At 42.0% G+C, this 23500-nt stretch overlaps 1 protein-coding gene and 1 long non-coding RNA gene across 9 annotated transcripts in view; one reads left to right on the top strand and one right to left on the bottom strand.

The window, feature by feature from the left end:
* Positions 1-21464, top strand: part of ATP2B4 (ATPase plasma membrane Ca2+ transporting 4) — a 166996-nt gene extending 145532 nt beyond the window's left edge. For 5 of the 8 annotated variants that reach the window (XM_079982350.1, XM_079982346.1, XM_079982347.1 and 2 more), the window contains one exon: positions 11745-21464. In XM_079982350.1, the coding sequence (XP_079838476.1) occupies positions 11745-12050 (306 nt within the window). In that variant the 3' untranslated portion in view covers positions 12051-21464. Of the gene's footprint in view, positions 1-3169; positions 3369-11744 lie in introns of all 8 variants that reach the window. The other 3 variants (XM_079982352.1, XM_079982351.1, XM_079982353.1) reach the window with 2 other exon arrangements.
* Positions 4348-10803, bottom strand: LOC307219294. The gene is made up of 2 exons (XR_013840354.1): positions 8724-10803; positions 4348-8686 (listed from the first exon to the last, which is right to left on the bottom strand). It is a non-coding gene; the product is annotated as an uncharacterized lncRNA (long non-coding RNA).
* Positions 21465-23500: the final 2036 nt, after the last annotated feature.

The following is a 23500-nucleotide window of genomic DNA, read 5'->3' as shown; positions in this document are numbered from 1 at the left end:
GCACTATCCTAATGAAGCAACCTCATGCAACCAGCAATCATTACCAGTCTTAGACCCCACCTGCATTTAAATCAGTATCATTCCACTTTAAACAGCCATGGCTTTCCCCAAAGAATTCTGGGAACTGTGTTTCATTAAGGGTGCCGAGGGTTGTTCGAAGACCCTTATTCTCCTCAGAGAGCTACAATTCGCAGAGTTTCGCAGGATAATGGATTGACTGTAATACCTCTCTGAATATTGTAGCTCTGTTAAGGTAATAGGAGTCTCCTAACAATGCTCACACCCTTCACAGACCACAGTTGCAATATAAAAACATAAAATACATACCATAATAATAAACAAAAACAATAACACCCTCCCCCACAATATTATTTTTTTAATTGTATGATATTGCTATAAATATATAGGGCAGATGGGATTTTTTTTGTGTCATTACTCTGAGTTCAGTGATAAAAGTTTATTCTTGGGACCTTCCTAACCACTTTTGACAACTCACTGTTGCATGATAGTTATTACCATTATTCTAGAGATGCTGATATAGTGTCGCATAATTTTTATAAATCACTACCCTGGGCTCCTTTGGGAGGAAGGGTGCGATATATAATTTTAATAAATACAGATGAGGCGACACTAATTTCACTGCTTTCTTCCTTCTGCCTGCCAGGGGATGCACTAGTATTTAAAAGCCAAATCTAGTGTATGGTGTATCCCAGTAAGCAGGAGAGATTGATGGAGAGGATAGAGCCAAAGGAGGAAGGGACAGAGGGCAAGTTGAGGACTTAGCTTTGTGGAATGGAGGTCCTAAGTTAATGCTCAGCCCTTTCCTTTTCATTGTATGCCTTGAAAAGTCACAGAAATTTGCTATTTGTCCAGTTGCTTGCCTCCATGATAGGAAACCAAGCCCTTGAAGGAGGCAAAATGATCTCGGGTGAATGTCTGCATGAGACCTGGATATGAGTTATATTTTACATGTATTTTACCATTGTGATCTGTGACCACCTGGAATGTGGTTCTTTGTACTGTGCATTGTTTTAAAAATATTGTTTTCATCTGCACACCCAAGTCACATGCAAAGGATGAAATGAAGACCGAACCTACTGAGTTTGCCAAAGGCTGCATGTGGGCATACAGTTTGACGCAGCATCTAGTTGTTTAAAGTTCTGATGCTGCCTTGTATCAGATGGGCAAGGTCACTGTTGCATGTCACTCACTGCCTAGGATGTTTCACTGTGAGTTCCAAGGAATGCAAAGACCCATCCTGGGTCAGATTGTGCATCACTTGAGGAGAAGTGTCTGTGTTTAGTTGCCTGTGCTGGTCCACAACAAAGTCTTCAGAGGGAGAGTTGTTCAGTATCAGAAGTGCTCCTCTCTGTACTCCAGACATGGCAGATGATGGTAGGTACAACCAGACATAATATGGTATTGCAAAGTTTCCTGAACTGTAAGAAACCCTCATCAAGCCAATAAGGAAGAAGTGACCACGTCCAGTGTGTGAAAGAGCTGTTTCACTGATGGAGTTTTGCATGTTCACTGAATGGACAACGCTGCCTGCTACAGCCAGCACTATGCAAATGTGAGACACCTTGAGTGGTTGTGGGGTTTTTTTTAATGTGTGATATGTAATGTAGATCTAAGCAAACAAGCCTTGAACCTGGAAACCAAAGCTCCTGGTAATGCAGATTCTCCTGTATCTGTCTTCCTTTGGGAAAACAGTGGGGATTCTTTTTACTGCTTGCATGATTAACCACTGAAACAGTCTGCATCCAGGATACAATAGCCACAGTTCTTCCCTTCTGAGCAAAAGGCATTTCCAGCTGAGATAGAATGATTTGCCAGTGCTTAGAGCAACCGGAAGTTGTACCAGTGCAGCAGCTTTTTCTGCCCTTCCCTTTCCAAAACCAGGAATGATACAAAGAACACTTTCTGCTCTTGTGATACCTCTGCATGCTGCTGTGCCCTTTCTGCTTTGGGATGAATGGACAAGCTGCTGCTGCAATTAATTCCAGCTTGGTTGTTATGTGACTTGTTTCCTAATGTTGGCCAAACAAAATGACCCACTCTGATTCAGGGCCTGGACCTTGGCAATAAGCCTGGCTGGCACACACCACTCCTGGTTAGAGTTTTCTGCTATTGGCCCTTAGTGTCCCTTGGTGACATTTAGAACCCACCACACATGTCAATGTGCAGGCTGCACTTTTGGGTCATTCAGACTTCGGCCTTCATGCTCCTTCTTCCCGCTGCCTTTATATAAGATTCCCACCACCTGCCGTCTCATCTACACATTTAAAATCAGAAGTGGTTTGACTACACCAGAGGTGGTAAACTTGTGTTCTTGCAGATGTTATTGGACTCCCATCAGCCCCAGCCAACATGGCCAGTGGTCAGAGTCATACCTGTTATAGTCAAATGCATGTGATGAAACTCGGGCAACACCTAGGAATAGTGATTTGTAGCAGAGTTGTGGTGTGGTATGCGTATAAATATGCTTAATAAATTTGTCTCTCCCCTGCCACTTCAGTTACTCTGCAGATGCACATTTATCCTTTGCAAAATGTGTATCTGGAGCTCTGGAGAGGGGGTGGGTAAGTCGCTTTGGGATGAATTGAGGCAGGACAGTAAGAGGCCAGGGAAGAGGTTTTTTAATACTTACCTAACAAATTTATACGCTGCCCATCCATGTAAATAATAACAATTCCAGGGCAGGCTACAGGAACCAGGCTTAAAAACAACAACAAAACCAACAGATGGAATATAAACACCAGAATAAAAGTAGGAGTTAGGCTTCCCTCCTGCAATTTCTCCACTACACATTGCTCCATCTCGACACTCCACGGCAACCAATATGTAGACCTGCAAAGTTTCATTATATGCATTTGTACATAACATGTAGTTGGACCCTAAAATACTGCACCTGCTGCAAACACAGGAATAATTGGGGAAGAGAAAGGAGATGGCTGGGAGCTCTTGGCTGAGGGGCTCTATGTTTTGGATGAACTGCTGAAACTGTTTACGGGGATGTCTTGGGTTTTTCCTCTTTCCCCTTCCACTTTGGTTCCTTACTGTTTGTATCTGTATCCTTTGTCTGCCCGGTTTCCCATTCCAACTCTCCCAGTTCCTTTTCCTCTTTTGAATGTGGGACAAAGCTATCTTACTCTCTGATTCTTTGCAGATGGACGTAGTTTACACATTCCAGACCGGCGCCTCCTCTTTACAGGGAGCCCTCAGGAGACAGCCTTCCATCGTGAGCCAACACCACGATGTAAAAAATGTTTCTAGCCCAACCCATGTAGCTCTTTCCTCCGTCAATTCCACTCCCACCACTTCTGCTGCTGCTGCTGCTGTTGCTGCTGCATCTCCTCCTGCGGGCAGTGAGTGATAGTCTATTCAATGCATGACTTCCTAATAACCACCAAAGGGCACTCGCACATACCTAACCAAACCTGTTCTCTTTCCCTTTTCTTTTAACCCATAACTTGATTCATGGTTTCTTGTCTTGAGAATTGGGAGGAAGTGCGGGAAAAAGCCATTCTGTTTATATATTATATACAACTTTTTTTAAGCTCTTGCATCTTTTAACTTTTAGTTCTTTCTGGTTCTTTTTTCTGTTTGTTTGTTTGTTTGTTTTTATCTCCTACTCTATTGCAACCTTTTGTCTTTCTCCTCCTTGCAGGACTGAATTATGACTCCCATATTTGGGTACCCAGAAAGTTTGGTGCTCTTATTAGGGGGACAGCAGAGGGGAGGGGTAGTTTAGTTATCAGCCACAGCTAAATATAGAGATGGGCAAATGACTCTGTCTTGCTTTCAACAGGAAGTGGTCCTGCTGATATTATTTTCCTCCTACTCTAATCGTAATTTCATAGAATTAGTAGAATTGCAGAGTTGGAAGGGACCATGAGGGTCATCTAGTCCAATGTCCTGCAATGCAGGAATCTTTCACTCAACTTGGGGCTTGAAGCCATGACCCTGAAATTAAGAGTCTCATGCTCTGTCAACTGAGATATTCAGGGATTAATTGAAAGCAGCATTTGCCCTTGAAGGGTTCTGGAAGGCTTAGGCTACAATCTTGTGCACCTTTACTTGGTAATAAGCCTTATTGCACTCAATGGAAATTACTGTGGAATAAACATGCTTCAGATTAGGCAGTTAGCACCTGACTCTTATTCAGATCAGGAGAAGGTCTCAGGGTAGCAGGCTCAGCACCATCAGTTTCAAGATTTTGTTTGGTTCTGCATCAAGGCCAATATTATCAGGTAGGACTGATAAAGTCTGCTGGTGCTGTTGAGTCCTTAGGCACTTCTGAGAATGATAGATCAGCCCTCCTCTTCTATGCAAACATCTCATTCCTTAAAAAAAAAAATAGGGGTGCAAATATAATATGTTCTGTCACCATACAGATGAAGCATAGCATAGATGCTCTTGATTTGGAGGAATCTCTTGTAATCAACACTGAGCTATTATTGGGGTGGGATCTCAGTCATCTAAAACCGGGAGCTTGTATTAGCACTCTATAGCATATCATGTAATCTGTGTAAAATCCACAGCCTTTTAGTTTATGTCAGTGTGCCTGCTGGTTCACAGAGACTTCTGTGGGTCTTCTGTTTTAGTTAGACTTCCAAGCCAGACTTAAGTCCTTTATTGAAGCTAAACTTTGTGTTCTGCTTCTACACTGGAATAGACTTTGCCTTTGTGCACAAAATTGGGTGGCTTAGTTGTTTAGAAATTGGATTTCTACAAATGCAGGCATTGGTCCAGTTCACATATTGCAGCAACCCATAAATGATTTCCTATGAATGCACCTTTCTGGGCATGAACCCTGTCTTAGCATTATGTCCAAACCAGGGATTATGGTTTGTTACAAAATATATATATAGTTGATCCAAGAACAAATGTTGGTCTCCCATGGTTTGTTGGGTGTGAAAGAAACCACAATTCCTTGTTCAGATGTAACTCTTAAACCCAGGGATCATGGCTTTTTTTTTCTCCAAGTGAAAGCAAGGAGGAGCAAAGTGACCCAGATTGGTGTGTTTATGGTAAACCAATAATGTGGTGTGTCAAAGAGCACATTAACTTTTCCTGCACAAAGAGATGGCAGGTGTGAAAAGATGGTATACAAAATAATATTTACATAAAACAGTAGTTACTAATTTTTCTCATTCATCTGGGGCAGTCATTTATGTGCTTTGCTGTACTATAAATAATATACATATATTGTCCAGAAAGGTTATGTTTAATACACACACACACACACACACAAAAGTCTATGCTTCTAGAGTAGCCCTCCCCAATCTGCTGTTCTCCAAATGTTTTGAACTACAACTCCCATCACACCTGACTGTTGGCCATGCTACCTGAGGCTGATGGGAGCCAGAGTCCCAAACAAAAGTCTGGAGGGCACCAGGTTGGGGAAAGCTGATTTAGAATAATACTTTTTTTGTTGTTGTTTTCCCGTGTTAAGAGGTGCTGTCCAATATTTATTGCTCTCCAGCATTTATTTATTTGCTTGCTTTAATCTCCTTTCTTTTTGACCAATGTTTCAAGGAGGAGAATTTTCCTAATCATTTACATTTTGCACGTAGCCAACATTGACATTTTTATTTTTATGCATACACCAGAGTTTCTGAAGAAGCGCAGCTGTTGCCATTTAATTATCTATATGTGCATCCATGTAATAGTTTATTAAAAAGAATATGCTCAGGTTATATGCATCACATTCAGCAAAAGAAGCTGCCAACAGTGGGGTTTTCCCCCAGCACACAAAACATTACTTCTTAATTTTTATGTGATTGAAGAGGGCTTGACAGGAAAAAGAAAACGTATCATCTGAGTGGATAGCATGGTTTCTTGTTCTATAACAACTGCATCAAAAACTATCCTTTTCCTTTTTGGACTACCTATGCAGTTTCCTACTTGATTTCTGCTACTCTTTAAAGCTACATCTCTCTCTCACCCTCTCCTTCTTTCTCTTAATACCTGGTGGAAAGTTCTACAGTGTTTAAAGTCACCAGTCCCAAAATGCTGTGTTCGTGAAGGCTGATTGGTTTAGAAAAGGAAGAGCTCATGAGTACATGGAAAGGGGTGGGTGGTGTGTCCATATCTCTATGGTTTGCTTATTTTAGACCATGTGAAAGGATTCCCGGTTCATTTCGAGAAAGAAGAGGTAAGATTCTAAAGGAACTATGGGTTGCCAAGTGCTCAGAAGGTAGCTAAAGAACATATATCCTATTTCCTTCCACTCGGAAGAAAGAGGGAAATGCTTCTGTTTTCACCCTGTTTGTTAATAACCCAGCCCTGAGCAGACAGCGGCAGAACTGAATCAATTAGCATAGATCACACTAATTGATTGTTCTCTTGGTGATGGATCTGATTATTACATGTGTTACAAAATACAAAACTTCTTTTCAGGAAGCTTTGCCATTAGCCTTTTTCAGTGCTTTTTCCCCTGGGGGTACACAGCGGTACGCATACCCCTAAATATTTTGTGAATCTAAGTTTGGCCTCATTGAGGGGCAGTATTTCAATATGAGTAGGAAAATGAGAGTACCCCTAAACATTTTTTTAGAGGAAAAAGGCACTGGCCTTTTTAGAGGTTCCTATTAGGACCAAAAGGCAGGAAATAAATAATTTGATAAATTTTCTACCTGTTCTTCATCTGTAGCATGCACACCTTTGCCATAGGTGAAGTAAAGTACTTTACCCTCTGACATGTACTAGGCCAGTGGTAAAAGATGCAGAATACTTCATTTTAAATATGGAACCCATGAAGGGAGGGAAGGAGGTCTGAAGGTTTGTAAGAACCTTTTATTTTAATGTTTGAAATGGTTAAAGTTAAAATGTAGAAAACTATGTAAAACCAAACAATTTATTTTTTTAAATTAAAAGTGTACTAGGCCAGTATCCCAGATTTTTCTATATCAGTTAGTCTACCTACATGAACTGACTGGACAGCCTAATGAAGCTGCGTGAGGATATTTGGTGTGTGTTTTTTTTAAAATAAAAATAAAAATTGAAAGGCAGTCTGAAGTGAAAACTCTTGTCCTTGAGGAACTTTTCCTTTCTACTATTATAGAACTACTCAAGCAGGTGGACTCAAATAGACAGCATGTAAAGGCAAACAAATAAAGAAATCCCAATGGCTGTGGATCCTAAATTTATATAAGTTACTGTAATGTTGGCTAAAGTCAGGCCTTTTTTTCAGTCGGAACTCAGTTCCGGCACCTCTCAGGTGGGCACCATTGCCATTATAAGAGAACAAAGGAGGCGTTCATGATGAGTTCCAGCACCTCTTTTTCTAGAGAAATAGCATTGGCTAAAGTTAACTTTATGATCATTCATTCAAGTTCTTGGATAGAAATGGGTTGTTTTTTCCAACCACTTCTAAAAGGTCATTGTGTCCTCCACCACCCCATAATATTAAAAAGAAGAGGAGCCTGCATGCAAAATGCATGGGAGTGTTGAGATGAGGTCTTGGTTACAATAACCTATACTCCAAAAGTAATGGAAGTGCAACTGAAACTACAGGAACCAACAGCTTCAACATTCCTGGTTCTGAGTCATCTAATAACTAAAGCCACCATTGACTTTAATTATTCTGGTACTATTGATCAAGCTCTGTGTCATTTTGCTTGTAGCAGTTTTGGTGCCCCCCCCCCTTTAACCATCAAAAGAGTTAGAGGAGTCCTATTTTTAAGTTTGGCTTCAGCTGCTTGATCCTTGCTATGAGCATGAACATACAAAGAGCCTCCTGGATCAGGCCAGTGGCCCGTCTAGTCCAACATCCTGTTTTCACAGTGGCCAACCAGATGCCTGTGGGAAGCCTGCAAGCTGGACACGAGCGCAACAGCTCTCTGCCCACTTGCAGTTTCCAGCAACTGGTATTCCAAGACATCATGCCTCTGACAGAAGATGTGGAACATAGCTATCCATGGCCTTGCCCTCCATGAATGCTCTCTCGCCCATCCAAGTTGGTGGCCGTCACTGCTTCCTGTTGGAGCAAGTTCCATAGTTCAACTCTGCACAGCGCAAGGAAGTGCTTTCTTTTATCTGCCTTCAATCTTCCAACATTCAGCTTCAACAAATGTTCATGAGTTAGGAAGATAGTCTTCTCCACTATGGTGAGATGTACTGTCTTTCTTTTTACATGTCAGGATTTTGTTATATATTTATAGCTCTTTGCCCATGAAACTGACCCAGGTCTGCTTCAGGTGGCAGAGGAGGATAAAAGGCGAGTGTTCCCATAATGAGCAAAGCCAATTCAAGGAGAAGAGGAGCCAAATGTGGCTGATCTCTCAACTGAACCAGTGGAGTGGCCCTGCTAACCTTCTGTTCCTCCCTCTTCTACAAACTGATATATAATGGCTGCTGCCAGGTGATGGTGTGCCTGCCTCCTTTTTCTCTCCCCTTAGTAGCCGAATGGAATGGCTGCTTCAGGTGACCAAAGAACAAAGTCGTCTTACTTTTTAATAGGGTGGTGATGATTATGAGCCATGACAGCAGAATATGTCTCTGGTTGTGTGATCTTGAGAACAGTCAACAGGTGATGGTTGGCACAGACTATGCCATGCTGCTCCAGCGGAGACTGAATGCTGGATCAGGACTGATTCTACAAGGCAGTTCTTAAAATCAGTTTATACTCAGAGTAGCAATCCTGAGGCCATGACCTTGCTCAGCAGACAGTCTGTCCTTGCTGGTCATTTATTTCCCACAGAGGTTTATGTACTCACTTTGCACAACAGATAGCATGATTCAGAGTTACTTGTTGCAAAGTTAATGTGACATTTTGTTGTGATAAGCAAAACATTCAGCTGCAACATAGCACAGAGAACCATTCTGGCAAGACGCAGAACTTTGCAATGAATACAAAATGAAGTTGGCAGCATGAGCAAACACGAGCGGAGTCAACTTGAGTTCCTTTTAGTTCAGAAAGAATGGTAGGGAAACCTGATCCTGGCTGAATAAGGAGGCCAGTCTGAGAAATCTTAATATTCCTCTACCTGCATAGAACATCTCTAATATTTGAACTCAGTGCAGATCAAACTGCTTTTGATTTTGTCAGGAGTCATTCAGTTCATTAAAATAAAAAAAGGTTGGAGTATCACCTTCCATTCGTTGGCAGCAACAAAATTCATGAAGGTCAACAAATGCCTCTTCAGGTGTTCAAAGTAATATGTGAGGAGTCAAACCAGATGAGGGTGCACAGAACCCAGAACCAACACCTCTGTGTACCAGCCCTGCCCTGCCCTCTCCTCTCTTTTGCATAGTTAGTGCAGGGGTTGAGCGGAATGCAGTTAGACTGCTCCCCATGACTGGGCATCCTGTACAGTAGGAGTTCCTTATCAGAGAGAGGATTTCCACTGCATTCAGCTCAACTCTGTTAGAACTGCCCTTTAGATCTTTGGCACCAAACACATGGTCAAGAGAAGAGGTGGTGTGAGGGGTGCATGCACACCTATTTCAAACGCCTAAAGAGGGGGCTAGCATCTTGAGACGAACCGGGACATAGGAAACAATTTGGTTCAAAGGTGCCATGTAGCTAGGCTCAGGGCAGCATATTTCCCAGCCATATCTTGTGTGCTGACCCCTCCTTCCCCACAGCAAAGTGCAATAGAGAAATAGCAATATGCAATGGCGAAGCACCATATGGGAGGACGGTGTTGAAAACTCCTGCAAATGCCTTTCCCACCACAGCTATATCTCAATCAGGTATTTCATTAAGCAGAGGTGCAGAACCCTGGCTGTGGGCCAGGGTGAGTTCTACCTGTTGTACCTCCATTAGAGCCTGCCCCTTCCTGGCACCAGTTAGGAGAGGAGAAGCAACAAGCAGTATTTCAGTACACAAAGCATTCAGGTATGCATAGCTCCAACCACAGTTCGAGTTGCATTACCTCCTGTTGTATAGACCTCTCACACATGTAAGATGTATTAATTCAGTGGTCTGCGACAAATGTTTGAGAACACTCTACAAAGCTTCCCCCCCCCCTTCATAGTGTAAAAACTTCCTTTATTTAGAGATCCGATGGTGAGAACCGGAAGCATAACCTACATGTTAATAGCAGATAAATGTTGCTTCCATTGCATTCAAAGTTACAAACAACTGTATTTAAAAGAGGAAGTGGGGATTCCTCCCCCTGGTTGATAAATAGGTAGTTCTTTGGACCTGTTATTAATTAGAATGTTTTTTTTAAGGTACTAATTGTGAGCTATCTCTGCATAAAATACAAATTACATTGTGATATATTATACTGTTGGGATGCATTTTATGCATTATGCTTTGCGGAAAGTAATATACTTATTCATATTTCATACCTATATGATTAGACTAGGGAACAGCAAGTTCTGATCATCACACTTCCATGTTTGTGTTGGTTTGTCTGGGTAAGCGTGACTTTCACAAAAATATGCTTCATCCTGTAAAGGGAAGATGTCTCAACTCCATTGTTCTGGAAATGTGATTTGCACTTTACTCATGTGACCGAGCAAACTGTGATTGAAATGGGAATTGGAGGGATAGGAATGCCCTGAGTTTGAGTCTGAGATTTTCTAAGCAGCCAAAGGAAATTAGCATTGACATTTCGCTACCAAATGTGCTTAGAGCTACAGACATTGCTGTTAAAGAGCCATCTGTGTAGAAGCCTAGTTTCTTAGCTATGTTTGGGAGTCAAAAGCTCAGTTTTTCTTTCTTACCAAGACTCTCTGCACCAGAAAAGTCAGCTGGAGAAGAGATAGTCTAGTCTGTGATCAGCCAAAATTGCCCATATGGCTACACACTGAATGTCCTTTCCTTGGGCTTTTTTTTTTGTGGGGGAGTTTCCACAAACTAAGAACACTGAACCGGCTCCTGTACTGAGCAGCTGGATGCTAGCGAAGCATGGGCAGGGGAACCGTGGCCCTCCAGCCATTCCTGAACTCATAACTCTCATGAGCCCCATCCAGCAGAGACAATAGTTAGGAATGGTGGGAGTTGTAGTCCAATAGCATTTGGAGGGCCACAGTTCCCCACGCCTTCAGAGCTAGGTCTACAGTTAGTAATCGCTGCCAACTGCAAAGCACACTGGTTCATAAGATGGTTCTGGAGCTCCTGCACCAGGTTAACTCTTGCATGCGCACTGGTACATTAATCATTATCAGCATTCTGCTTGGATTTGCTGCAGTACACGGTCTTGATCAATTTTTTGGTGTTTGTTTGTGGGAGAGAGACACATTCAGCTAATTAATCTTTATAGGTTTGGAAATTTAAAAGTGACACCATCGCTTCCTTGCCTAATTTCACCTTGAAGCAAATCACACTTTGCAAGAGTACATGTCTTAACTTGCCACTTTGAGCTGTTTTATTGGGGGTATTTGTTGTTGCTGCTGCTGAACACATAGACACACATTTGAGAATGGTTGTGCTTTGAATGTCCATGCATTTCAAAGCTATTGTCTTAGAAATGTTACATGTCTTTTCTTGCAGCTCCTGAAGCGTCCTCATAGTTGGTTGCCCCATCACACGCATAGTGCCTGACCTTTGACCCATGTGGCCATTCTGGTTCTCCATAGGTCCTCTTTTTAAGATTGATTTTAGCCTTTTTTTTGTTGAAAACTACTATTGTTGTTGTTGCTGCTGCCGCTGCTGTTCTTGTTTTTCATTATACCTGTTGAGTTCTTCTTCCCCCTGAAGTCCTGAAAAGCTCTCTCTGGCCACCGCTCACTTTTGTGTTTTTGCTTGTTTGTCTGTTTTACTCCCCAATCCCTCTTTGATACAGATCAAAGTGGTGAATGCGTTCCGTAGCTCCTTGTATGAAGGCCTCGAGAAACCCGAATCCAGAAGCTCCATTCATAACTTCATGACTCACCCAGAGTTCATCCTGGAGGAAGACGAGCCTCGGACCCCATTCCTTGATGGCACTGACGAAGACCCAGAAGCTGAAGAACTCAAAAAGCAAAGTGAGGAGAGCCCAGGCGAGTCCTCACCCCTCAACAAAAATAACAATGCAGTGGACAGCGATACAGCTGAGGACACCATTCCGGAGCCAGAAAGCCCTTTACACAGCTTGGAAACATCAGTTTGACCTCTGAACTTTGATCCTCCTCTTTCTCCCCACCCTCCGCCCCCTCCATGCAACTTAGGCACCAACATCTGACCATACACTGCAGCCACTTCCTGTTAAGTGCTAATACATATATGCCTATTTCCTCCCTCTCTCCCTCCTCCACCCCCATTTATGATTATTTAGCCACAGGAACCACAGTACCACATGGCTAGAGATTTGCTTCTCGACCATTATTTTCTCAACCATTATTTGAGAGAGTTTCTCAGGAGAGAAACTGCCAGCTTTGATACGTCTTGTTCCTTCAAGTTGGGTTCCGTGTGTCTGTAACAGTCACTTTCCCTTGTTGTTGAAATTGCATGCGTGAAGAAACAAGGTTCAGATTCTCTTAAAGCAGCTGTGTGTACAACATCAGATGGTGCAGTTGTGGGGATAGCTCTATTTTATGTGCAGAATCTGAATCTTAGATGCCTCCCTGTGCCCTTGGGGAGAAGGGATGGGCACTAAGAGGATGCCATTATTAGAGGGGGATCTGAATCAGGTATTGGACATGAAAGTGAACCCAGTCTTCCATTGGGGGGAGGGGAGAGGGAATGGTACCTGATTTTTACCATTTTTCTGTTTGTGTATTCTCTCTCTCTCTCTCTCTCTCTCTCTCTGTTTCCATGGTGGTATCAATCACCAGAGATAAGAGTGACTTTTAAAGTCTTAAAAATGTCTTCTAAACAATGTGGCTTGAAGAAGGCCAAGCAACAAGGAGTTATGAGAGCACCATTTTCTCTGAGAGAATGAAACATGGCCTCTGGGGGAAATGAGTTGTATATGAATTAAGAGCAGATCACATAGGCACTCTGTGTTAGCTGAGGTGATTTCTGTTCAATTTGACTTTAGGGTTTTACTATTTTGACTCTCAGATTAATGAAGTCATTGGCCCTATAAGGTCAACATCCCAATTCCACGCCTGATAATAATAATAATAAATGATCCCAAATAACGTTGCATAAGTCCAGACCATGGTCGCTGTATACTTTCAGAAGGCTTATTATGGGAAGAGGGGTAGCTCCTCAGACAGTGCAAAATGTAAAGAAGTTGGGCCAGGCCAGCTCTAGTAATGAGCTATTACTACAGCTTCTCTTGCATTTTGTGTCTTGAAGAGTTAACAGTGTAACAGGAATGTAAATGCCTTTGTGAAATTGCAAATGACTTGGTGCTATGGAGTTGGGCCTAGTTACATCACAAAGCACCTTCCTCAGTTATAATTTGAATGAGGCATAGCAATACGGCTTCTCCACATTTCTCATTAGGAGTGCCTTCCCTTTTCATTTCACTGAAAACGGCCTGCATCCTTTCCCCAAAATTGATGTTGCGGCTTAAGCTGCCTAAAAATAATATTTAAAAAAAAAAAAATGCTGGAGAAGGTAAATCAGCTCTTGCATTGAACGAGGGTGGCGTCATCCTCATCTTAGCACACATCTCCTAGTATTAAGATGCTGGTCGGGCGACAGCCTTGCAGTGCGTAGCCATATGGGGCACTTGCTGAAACTCTTCAGAGCATATCTCAGTGAGGGCCAGTTTGTACGAGAGAGAGAGAATGTAAAGCATGGGCATCCACAGTTTTAAAAGCCGAGGGCAAAACTTGGTGTGATGGGTCACCACAGAATGCTTAACCTGGGAAGTGCTGCCTGGAAGCAAAGAGAGAGCCTAGAGAGCCTAGTTGCTTGTAGCTGTATCTCCTTTCTGGCCATCATCCCGACGTTCAAAAGTGTACAGCTTTCCTTTGGAAGAACGCACAGCAGAAACTCCTGTGCCTTGTCTAAGCACTGCCCAAAGCACCGCCTGCCACGTGGGGAGACGGTACTTTGCCAAGAGATAAGTGTTCCTTAAAGAAACAAGCAAAATGAAACTTAATTGAGTGTTTTGGTTTCATTTTTAAACTCAAACCCCTTCGCCTTGTGGGTTGATTCCTGAATTCCATTGCAAGTTTGAGGTAGACCTGTGAAAACCCCTTCTCCGTAGATCTTCTGTTCCAATGCTGGTGTAAAGAGGACTTCAGTGCTAGGCGCAAGGAGCTGCTAATATCTTGGGGGGTGGGGTGGGGTGGGGAGAAATAACCATCAGTGACCATCTTAATTGCAAATAAGGCACCATTCCATCCCCACAACCCTTGTTTTCCTTCCAGATAAATTCACTTCCATTCATCCGAACATCGGGAGGAATTTAAAGAGGGAAACTGCCATCTCTTGCTGCGTGACCTATCAAACAAGACTAAGAAAAACTTTTGTTTAGTTACGTTCTAAAGATTACATTGCTTCAAAGGTCATTTTTCTATTTTTAAAACTTGCAAAAAAAAAAAAGAAGTGGTGTTATGCGCTTGCATAAATATTTGTGGGAGGGGATACTGATAATTTTTTTGCTGTTGTTTCTTTGATATTTTTCCTTACCTCAAACATGTTTTGGAAGAAGAAAACGTGGCCCTCACAAAGTCACTCCCAGAGATCTGTAATTGACCGGTGTGGTGAAGGGGGTCTGGCCTACATTTTAGTCCATTGTTTTTCTTTTTGTGTGTCTAGCTTCCTCGGGAGGGAGGGGCAGGTGGGGAAATAATTATATAAATATTATGCAAAAAATATATAGTTTTCTTTAGATCAGAAACAGATATTTTTAAGTCAGCCATATGTATTTTGTTTAAAGGAAACAGAACTGCTGAGTTATGTCACTGCAGTGGAATGTAGTCACATGGCTGGCGGTTGGAATTTAGTGATGGGCCAGACTCCAGTCGGCTTCCTTTTCTCTGAACAGCCATCTTTGTACTTAAAAAAAAAGAAATCAGTTGTGTTATACAGAAATGTTTTTTATATAAATTATGTTGATATGGCTGGTTGCTTAAAGTATAAGTGTTTATTGTGCATAACATTCTTAATGTAAAATAGGTTGGGTTTTAGTTTTTTCTTTCCTATTTTAGTTTCATTGATATAACTGGCAGCAGTTGGCTGGCTTAAGTTATTCAGGAACTATAAAAACAAACAAAACATGTGGCCGAGAAAGAGTGCTGAAGATATGAGGCACGAGCCCCAATCCACAGTCATGTAGGAATACACACACACACACACACACACACACACACACACACACACCCCAAAATGAATGGCCAGCATTTTGGGCTTCCACGGCACGGATCACCTGCTTGGGGGATGGAGGGGCAAGGGAGACTACTACCACCACCTCCCCAAACAGTTGAACAGCACTGCCAAAGGTAGACTGCACCAGCCACCTCTTAGCGGAAAGATAAGTAAAACCAGTTCAACAAAGATCAGCACCTGGTGCAGGGCTGCTGTTGTTTTAAGTCCACAAGGCATCCTTTTATGTGCATTTAGATAGCATCCATGTAAGGCAATCCACGCACCGAAGCCTAGTTCTGTGTATGATCTGCCTTTCGGGGATGGGGATAGATTGCAATTTCTCTGAAACATAACATGAAGGGCGGGAAGATATTTGCTGCCAATCGAGTGATCCTTGGGGGGTGGGGATAATTCAAGGTTGTGCCATGCCAGACAGGAAATGAGGTAATATCCTGTGATGTGTGTTACTTTGCCTTGGAATGCTGTGTTGTTGTTGTTTTATAAGAGAGAAACAAGAAACCCTGGACATAATTTTGCATCCATTTCTTAATCGTAGGAATTTATTCTCTTTTTGTTAAATAAATTGGCAGATTGGTACCAAAGACATTACATCACTTCCTGTGTGCAATGAAGACTATCCATTTTTAGGAGTTAGAATTATGTAATTGGTTATTTTTATTGAGTTGCACAGGGATCTGACTTAATTTTTTTCAAAAGTTTTGTGCAATAAGTTTTAAGATAATATTATTTTAAAACACAAAAAGACAACTACAGAAGGAAAACAAATCTAATTGTAATTTTAGCCATGGGCAGCCATGAGCAGACATCAGTCTTGCTTAAGGGCAAATTTTCAATTATTACTAGAATTCTCTGCCTGTGTTTTCACTTGCCTCTTCTCTTTGAAATCAACACAAGGCTCTATGGTGATGGAGCTGAAGTCCACTGAAGACTCCTAATGCCTTTAATTTTAAATGGCCCACATCCCAAGATCCCCTTCATCCACCGAGAGGATCTGTGTCCACTTTACAGCATCTTCCCCTCTCCATCCCAGTCTACTCTTCCTTTTGGTTGAGGTTAAGACAAATGCTTGGGTGCAAGCCTGATCACAGCCACAGTTTTAAAGAGGAGCAGGGAGGTCTTGGAAGCCTAATGCCAACCACCATCTTCTCTTCACACCTGCTCGAGAGGTCACCGGTCAAGGTTAACTCTGGACAAGGGCTCTTCTTCCTCAGCAGAGCACCTTGATGAGTGAAGGACAAGCTGCCTGCACCACTGAGGAGAGAATATGGCTACGATGAGAACTCTCTCTCTTTGTCTTGTCCACTCTGCCTTTAGAACACCTTCAATCGTATATTGGAAGCAATGTAGCTTCCACGTCGGTCCTTCTCACACTCTGTGCGGTCATGGTAATAACCCTACTAACCAAAAGGGGCAAAATCTGCAAATTCATGTGCCCTTTGATGAACCCATGGCTAAGACTACTTGTTTGTTTTTTTCTGCCCATGAATAAATATATATACAGTATTGGAATAGATATTTGTGTATATATTTATTTGAATGAAAAGGCTTTTCTAAAGAAGCATGCAGATTAGAATTTACGTTTCCCCCCCTTTTTTCCAGTAACTAGTATAATAAGCACTGGTATTTTTGTATAAAAAAAGAAAAAAAAGACAAAACAAAAGACTGAATATTATGTGGTATGCATGACATAAACAAATGGTGGTTTCAAAGCAATATGTACCCTGATGTGTTTGCCATATTCTAGAGTCCAGCTTAAAGTGCACCTGATCTGTAATTGCATTTTGATATTATTTAATCTCTATGTACAATGTTTTGCATGTATTTATATGGTTCTTGGGAAGAATTTTTTGTTTTGTTTGGGGGGAGGGGTAAGGAGGGAGGGATTGGAATGATTGACAATGAGCTCCTTCCAGAACATTTGAAACTCCAAGCAGAGGTAATGCTGATTTGAACCATGATGGGGAAATCAAGCCAATTTTTTTTTTCAAAGGTGCAACAGGCGGGGAAAGGGATAAAAGTTTTGAACTAATAAAGCATTTTTTGCTGTTGAGCAAAAACAGTGCGTGAGTGCGTTGAGAGAATAAACTGTGCCCACTTGTAACCGTGATGTCTTCAATATATGTCCCACCAGTTTTTGAAGTCACTGATCATCTACTGAAGCTGAGATGAAGGAGAACCTGAAGGAATGTAAAAGTTTGGCTTGGAACAAAATTGTTGTGTGAAAATAGTTTTTAAAAAATATATATAACTAAAATTGATGTGACGTTTTCAATATCCAGTGTGCACAGCTGCACAAAACCTCTGCCATTTCTGTCACCTCTTTGCAAGGTCCAGAAAGAGCCATCAAATACTAGCCAATGCAGCATGCCAGCACAGAGAGAAATCCAAATGATAATTTATTTCAATGGGCGAAAGGCAGCATGCAGTGCTTTGCAAATGGTGGATTTTTAATCACAAGCCCACAAAGGTGGAGAAACAACATGGATAATAAATGTTCTTAACACAAGGCAGCAACTTCCTCCAGTTACAGCAGTTAAGATCTGTAAACAAATAATAAATCAATGTTATTTCTAGCATTTCTTAACCTTTCCAAGAAAGTACCACAGGAGCAAAAATATAATGCTCCATTTCAGTAGGTTTGTTGAGTGTAAGATGAAAAGATCAGTTCATATATTACACTTGTGGTTTGAGCACTTTGAAAGCATGTTCTTGAATCAGGCATTGAATGAGCTATATACATCCACTTATCACACCCTATGTTTCATCATAAACAACTTGGCAAAAAGTGTTCTGATCATTCTCCTTGAGCCACAATACATTTTCATGATGCACATATGGTGAAATAAATGTATGTCCTTCAACTTCCATGGGGTACCTGCTAAAAGTGGGGTGTCTAAAACAATCTGCACCATTCAGCAAAATGAGATGCAAAATGTCTTCAGTCTATGAAGGGTATTGTGCTCCACCACATTTCTTTAATAGGAAGAATAAAAAATCTCTATTACAGCAAACATTTGCAACTTTAACATCTTGCTTTTCTTCCCTCCTCTCTATTCTATACATGACAGCTGAGTAGTAACTCCAATTCTGCCATTAAATTCATTGGGACTTGCTTCCAGCTAAGTGATTGAGGGATTGCAGCTGTACTCCCCTTCAGTGTAAGCAGGATTACTTCATAGTGCAGTGCAATGGTTCAACAATGCAGCTAATCCTTATAGGTTAGTAGCAAAAGAAGCCCCCACATTTCCAAACCTAACTAGTGAGACAGGATATAAATGTTTTAAGAATCCAGTCTGCACCCTGCTCATGCTGGAAGAGGGAGTGACTTCTGCATCTAGGAGAATTGTGCTCTGAAAGTGCAAGATTCAGTGGATCAGGCAAGCTAGAAAACTTGTCTGTTTCGCTTAATTTGTATTTTATGATCAAACATTTTTCATCCCAAAAATATTGTTGGAAGCAAATCCCCCAGTTTATTCCAAAACACATTTCTTAAGTCGACATTCTGTGTAGATAATGGAGGGGGCTTTGATCAAAAGCTCTCCATTTGGATAAGGAACAACTGCAAAAAGTTTATTTTGTTTCTAATAGTGACCTAGAAGTGAAAGTTGAGCAGGTGTTTCTCCTTTAATCACCTTACCGCGACAGGAGGCAGCACCTGCTCAAATTCAGTTTCTTGAATGAGGGAACTGAAGCCTTACTCCTATATTAAGTCTGGGAAATTATAATAATCCCGCTACTTTCCAATTTGTTGGTGGTTCCTGCTTACCAAGCGCCATTCTTGAGGTTTCTCAGCAGTGTGATTTAAATGAGACTCTGGGTGTGTGAGAAAAGCCCTTGCCTATGCAGGGCTTCGCATAGCTTGTTGGCCTATTGAAAGCAGTTCTCTGCTAGGGTGGTCAATTGTGGAAACAAGGCCAGTCTCGTGCACCTTTTAGAGAAGGAATGTCATCAGGTGCTGTTTGCATAATAAGTTACACCTGATGAGCTTAGCTCTTCAACAGCACTATTAAAGATGAGGGAGCCTGGCGCTCTTTTTGGATTCTCAGCCCATGCAACAGATTCAGCAAGGGTAGCATTTACACAACAACACAGACTGCTGGCATTCACAGGTAGGCTCATGGTTTTAAATGTGCTGAGGACCATAGAATCCTGCCCAGGGTTGTTTTGCTTTTGCGCACACAAAGTCTCATTTAAATCAGACCAGGATAATGCTAAAACGAATGGTCAAGTAATGCTAATGGAGAAGTTTGCTGTTTTGGAGAATAGGGAAATGTGTTAGTGTGATCTCAGGCTGGGGAGAGAAGCAAGCAGGCCTGTGAATCTCCAAAGAGCCATGGTTTTCTTTGTATGTAATTCTTTGTAATAATATCCCTTTGTGATTAAAAACCTGAGCCAAATAAGCACTTGGCAGAGAGCAGGATGATTGCAGGGTCACAGGAAGGTCATCGTTGCTTCCAAAATTGAAAGTGAGATACAGATGTTATAGCTGAGCAGTTTCCTATTATGGTTGTTTTTCCTATGCTGCCATACAATGATGCCAAATTACTTGTGGTTGTTGGACTTTCCTTTAAAAGAGCAGATCAATTATTTACCTGATCATTGTCTGAATTCTGTGGCCTGTGTGGTTCTTGTTAGCATGTGACCTGTGCTCCTTTTGTGCCATAACCTGGTAGATGTGAAAGCTGCCATTTTTGTGCCTTTCAACCAGCCCACCACTGCCCACGCTCCCTGTTCCATCATCTCCTGATGATCTGCAGCTGCTGTTTCTTGACAAATGAGTGATAGAGGAACTTTTGGAGATTTCAGGTTACAGCCACTCCCAAGTAATACTTCATTGGCAATCCTGGGACCAAGATCTATTAGAGACCAAAAAAGGAAGCCCTGTTCAGGCATTCAGTTTATTATGCACATGAGTCTTAATGCTGCCCCTCTGTCATGTCACTGTTTCCATGCATGCTTCTTTCCATGAGCCGAAGAGCAAACGCATGCAGCGGGGAGTCTCCTGCATTTGTGAAGCTTCTGCATGAGATTTAGGACCCTGAACAATCATGTACACAGGGTGGTCTTCACTGCAGAAATTCACTTTCCAACCTTTTCAGCATTCTTGGGAATGGTGACATGACTGCAGGAGCAGGGTTGGCCAGCAGGTCCCTGCCTTTTTCACACAAGATAAGCCTAAACAAGACTGCAGTAAAGGCCACAGCATCAATAGTTGGCTATATGCTACGGGCTTCATCAAACATTAGCAAGTATAGTGCAAGTTACAGATACATGTGTCCCTGCTAGTGTTGCAACATAGGTGTGCATTATAGGTATAACAGCTAGAGGACTCAATGGCTCGTGTTTTCTCAAACTGCCAATTGATGACAGCCTGAAATTAGATGAAAATTTCAGATGGACAAAGGAATTCTTGGCAGACTATCCATCTTAATGGGATCAGCCCGGAAGTTCCTTTTGGAGGTTACACAGCAGCCTGCATAGGGGACTTCGGATTCTTTCTAGAAACTCAAATATTACAGGTTTTGATGGGATAAATCTCATGTTAGTTCAAGTGAACAGGTTTGTGAGGAATAGCCATAAGAGAACCAGATGAGTGAGAGTGAATACAAGAGTCCCCAGTCTGAGCAGAAAAGTAGCTGGGCTTTTGGGGCGTCTAGATCAGTTTCAAAGTAAACCTCTGGCACCCATGAGCAGGCAGGAGTACATCCAGCTCAATGTTTCACAGTGAATCCCCAGTGTAAGTTGCAGTTGCTGCCTTCTGTGTCGCCAGTTTGCGTGAAGTCAATGTTGCTTCCCTTGGCCTTAAATCCTATCATTCATTTTGGCTACAATACTTTTTTGTCTGAGCGGGTGTGGAATCAGACTCCCTCCATCCTTTCAAAAAACAGTCCAAAATCTTTAGGGAGGCTAGTTTGTTGGCTGTTTTGGGCCTTGCCCACTTTCTGAACAAGTCTGTTGGCTTCGTGATTTCTAGAAAACTGGATTGGGATTGTTTACTCAGGCTATTTGCTGCTTGTAAACAGAGAAATTGGACCCAGCAGATCACTGCCTCAATCTATTGGCAAAAAGAAAAAGGAGAAATACAGTAAAACAATTAAAAAGCGTAAACCAAGCAAAGCCTCAATAGATATCAGTGCCGAATATTTACTGCCTCTTGTCTTCTGTGTCTGTCGCCGTCATGTGGTCCTCCACAGTCTGTCGCTGACAAATCCAGCCTGCGTGTGTGAGGCCATCCGTTGTCCATGGGCAAGCATTTTTTAAAAATTAATTGTAAATAAAAAGAATCAAAAATGTGGCCCATTTCTTCTGCTTCTTGGTATGTTTTGCGTCTCCAGCTGTGTCAAGTTGTGAGCTTTGAGAGGAGGGTGGAAAGGAGTAAAAATGAAGAATTGTTCACGGTTAGTTTCTGGCCTTAAATCTCGCAGTCCCAAAGAACTGAACCATGTTTGGGAAGCCTGAGGCCTTGCTTGTGGGCTCTTAAATAGTGCCCCACTTATGCCCCCTCTTAACTCACCCAATGTTGGTGGTGGTGGTGCATTTGCAGATGTGAACACAACCAACTGTTTGGACTAACATATGAAATTGTCTGGCTAAATGGCAGTGGAGCCACTCCAGTATGTAGTAAATTGCTTGAGATTTTCTGCTCATTTGACCTCATACAACTAATGCTGCAGCCAAAAACTTGGTAGTATGGTAGAGTAGGGGTGGGAGAGGTAATGATTGCAGAATAGCCAGATGAGAAATCTAGGTAGCCTGATGGCTAATACAATTAAGTGAATAGGGAATGCATGAATTCCTTTAAATATCAACAAGTAAAAGGGTTAAAGTTATGTGGCACCATCCCAGAGTTGTCAATTGAACCTAATTGTACTTCCTCCAAGGTAAGTGTGCTTAAGTTTGCTGCCTTGCTTTCTTTTAAAGAAAGCTTACACCTTCTGGGGAAAGGGCTGGACCGTCCCCAAGGATTCAAGAGCCCCACAGCGCACTGCACTGTCATTACAATCCTAGTTTTTTCTTCCTGGAGCAATGGTGGCCAGCTGTCATGGACTGGTTGGACGTGGAGGAATGGTAGGAGAAGCCATCTGGAGAATCACCAAGGGAAGAAGACTCAGAACCCAGGGACATAAAACTAGCCCCCATTTGAGGTCTTGGACTTGCCACTGAAATTTTCCACAGTGCCTATAATGTGTCAACGCTGGGGCATTGTGAGAATTTACAGTGGCCACTCCATCAGAGCACTTGCTGCTGCAAGGATCATGGGAAGACATTTTGCCAAGGACCCCTTCAAACCTTGAATTGGCCTTGCCTGCTAATAGGAGAAGGAAACACGAGGTCACGAAGGACATCTTGGACCAATATTTATCCTGCTAAAAGACAAGTGTTCATTTCCTGACTGGGCTTATCAGTGAAGCATTCAAGGTCAGGTGTTAGATAGTCTCAAAACCTAGTAATTATTTGGCCTCTTTAATCCAATCATAGATGTAGAAGACCCAGTCTAATGCTGCCTGTTTGGAGCCTCCCCTTTTGAGGTAGGACAATCACATGTTCTCTTTGCTTCAAGCAGCTCCGGCATGCATCATATGCCCAAGGCATGTTCCATCAGCCTACTGTGCTAATAGCAATTATTTGCAATCACAGTAAGGGATGGTGACTTTTATCTGCCTGGATAAATTGCAGAGTGATTATATTGCCCAGTGCAGCTTTTGCCAAGCTGGTGCACTGCAGAGGCTTTGAACTATAACTTCCATCAGTCACAGATACCATGTTGACACTGAGGCTGACGGGAGTTACAGTCCAGAATCTGGAGGGCACCAGGTTAGCTGAAGTGCAAGCAGCACTTATTTAATTATGGACATGATCCAACCCAAATTAAGATGGATTTTAACAGGAGAGTAAAATTAGGATTGCCATACATCCGGAATTTCCAGGACATAACTGGAATACTGCAGTCAGAAGCAGTGACGGGGCAGAAATCGGATAAATGTCAGGGAAATCCAGACATATCCCCCCCCCAAAAAAAAGTATTGTTTTTGCTAATTTTCCATAAAGTTAGCTCAAAAATATCATTTAAAAAAAATATTTTGTCAAAAAAGCTCAAAAACTTTTGTGTCCGGATTTTTCCTTTTTGAAATATGGCAACCCTAGTAAAATGTGTGCCAAGTGTTTTCTTTAGACTGGAATGTGTCCGTGAGTTGTGCAAGAGAAATTTCTGTAGCCAGGAGAAATACTCTTATCTGTTCCCCCCTCCATTGATCTTTATAGGGAGCACAGGAGCTTGGGAGCACAGGAAGTAATCTTAGAGAAAGGAAATAACAACAAAAAGCCAGCTAT

Source organism: Podarcis cretensis (genome assembly GCF_951804945.1).
Source record: "Podarcis cretensis genome assembly, chromosome: 6".
Lineage (NCBI taxonomy): Eukaryota > Metazoa > Chordata > Lepidosauria > Squamata > Lacertidae > Podarcis > Podarcis cretensis.
Note: the sequence above shows the minus strand (reverse complement) of the source record. Positions and strands in the feature narration are given on the sequence as shown.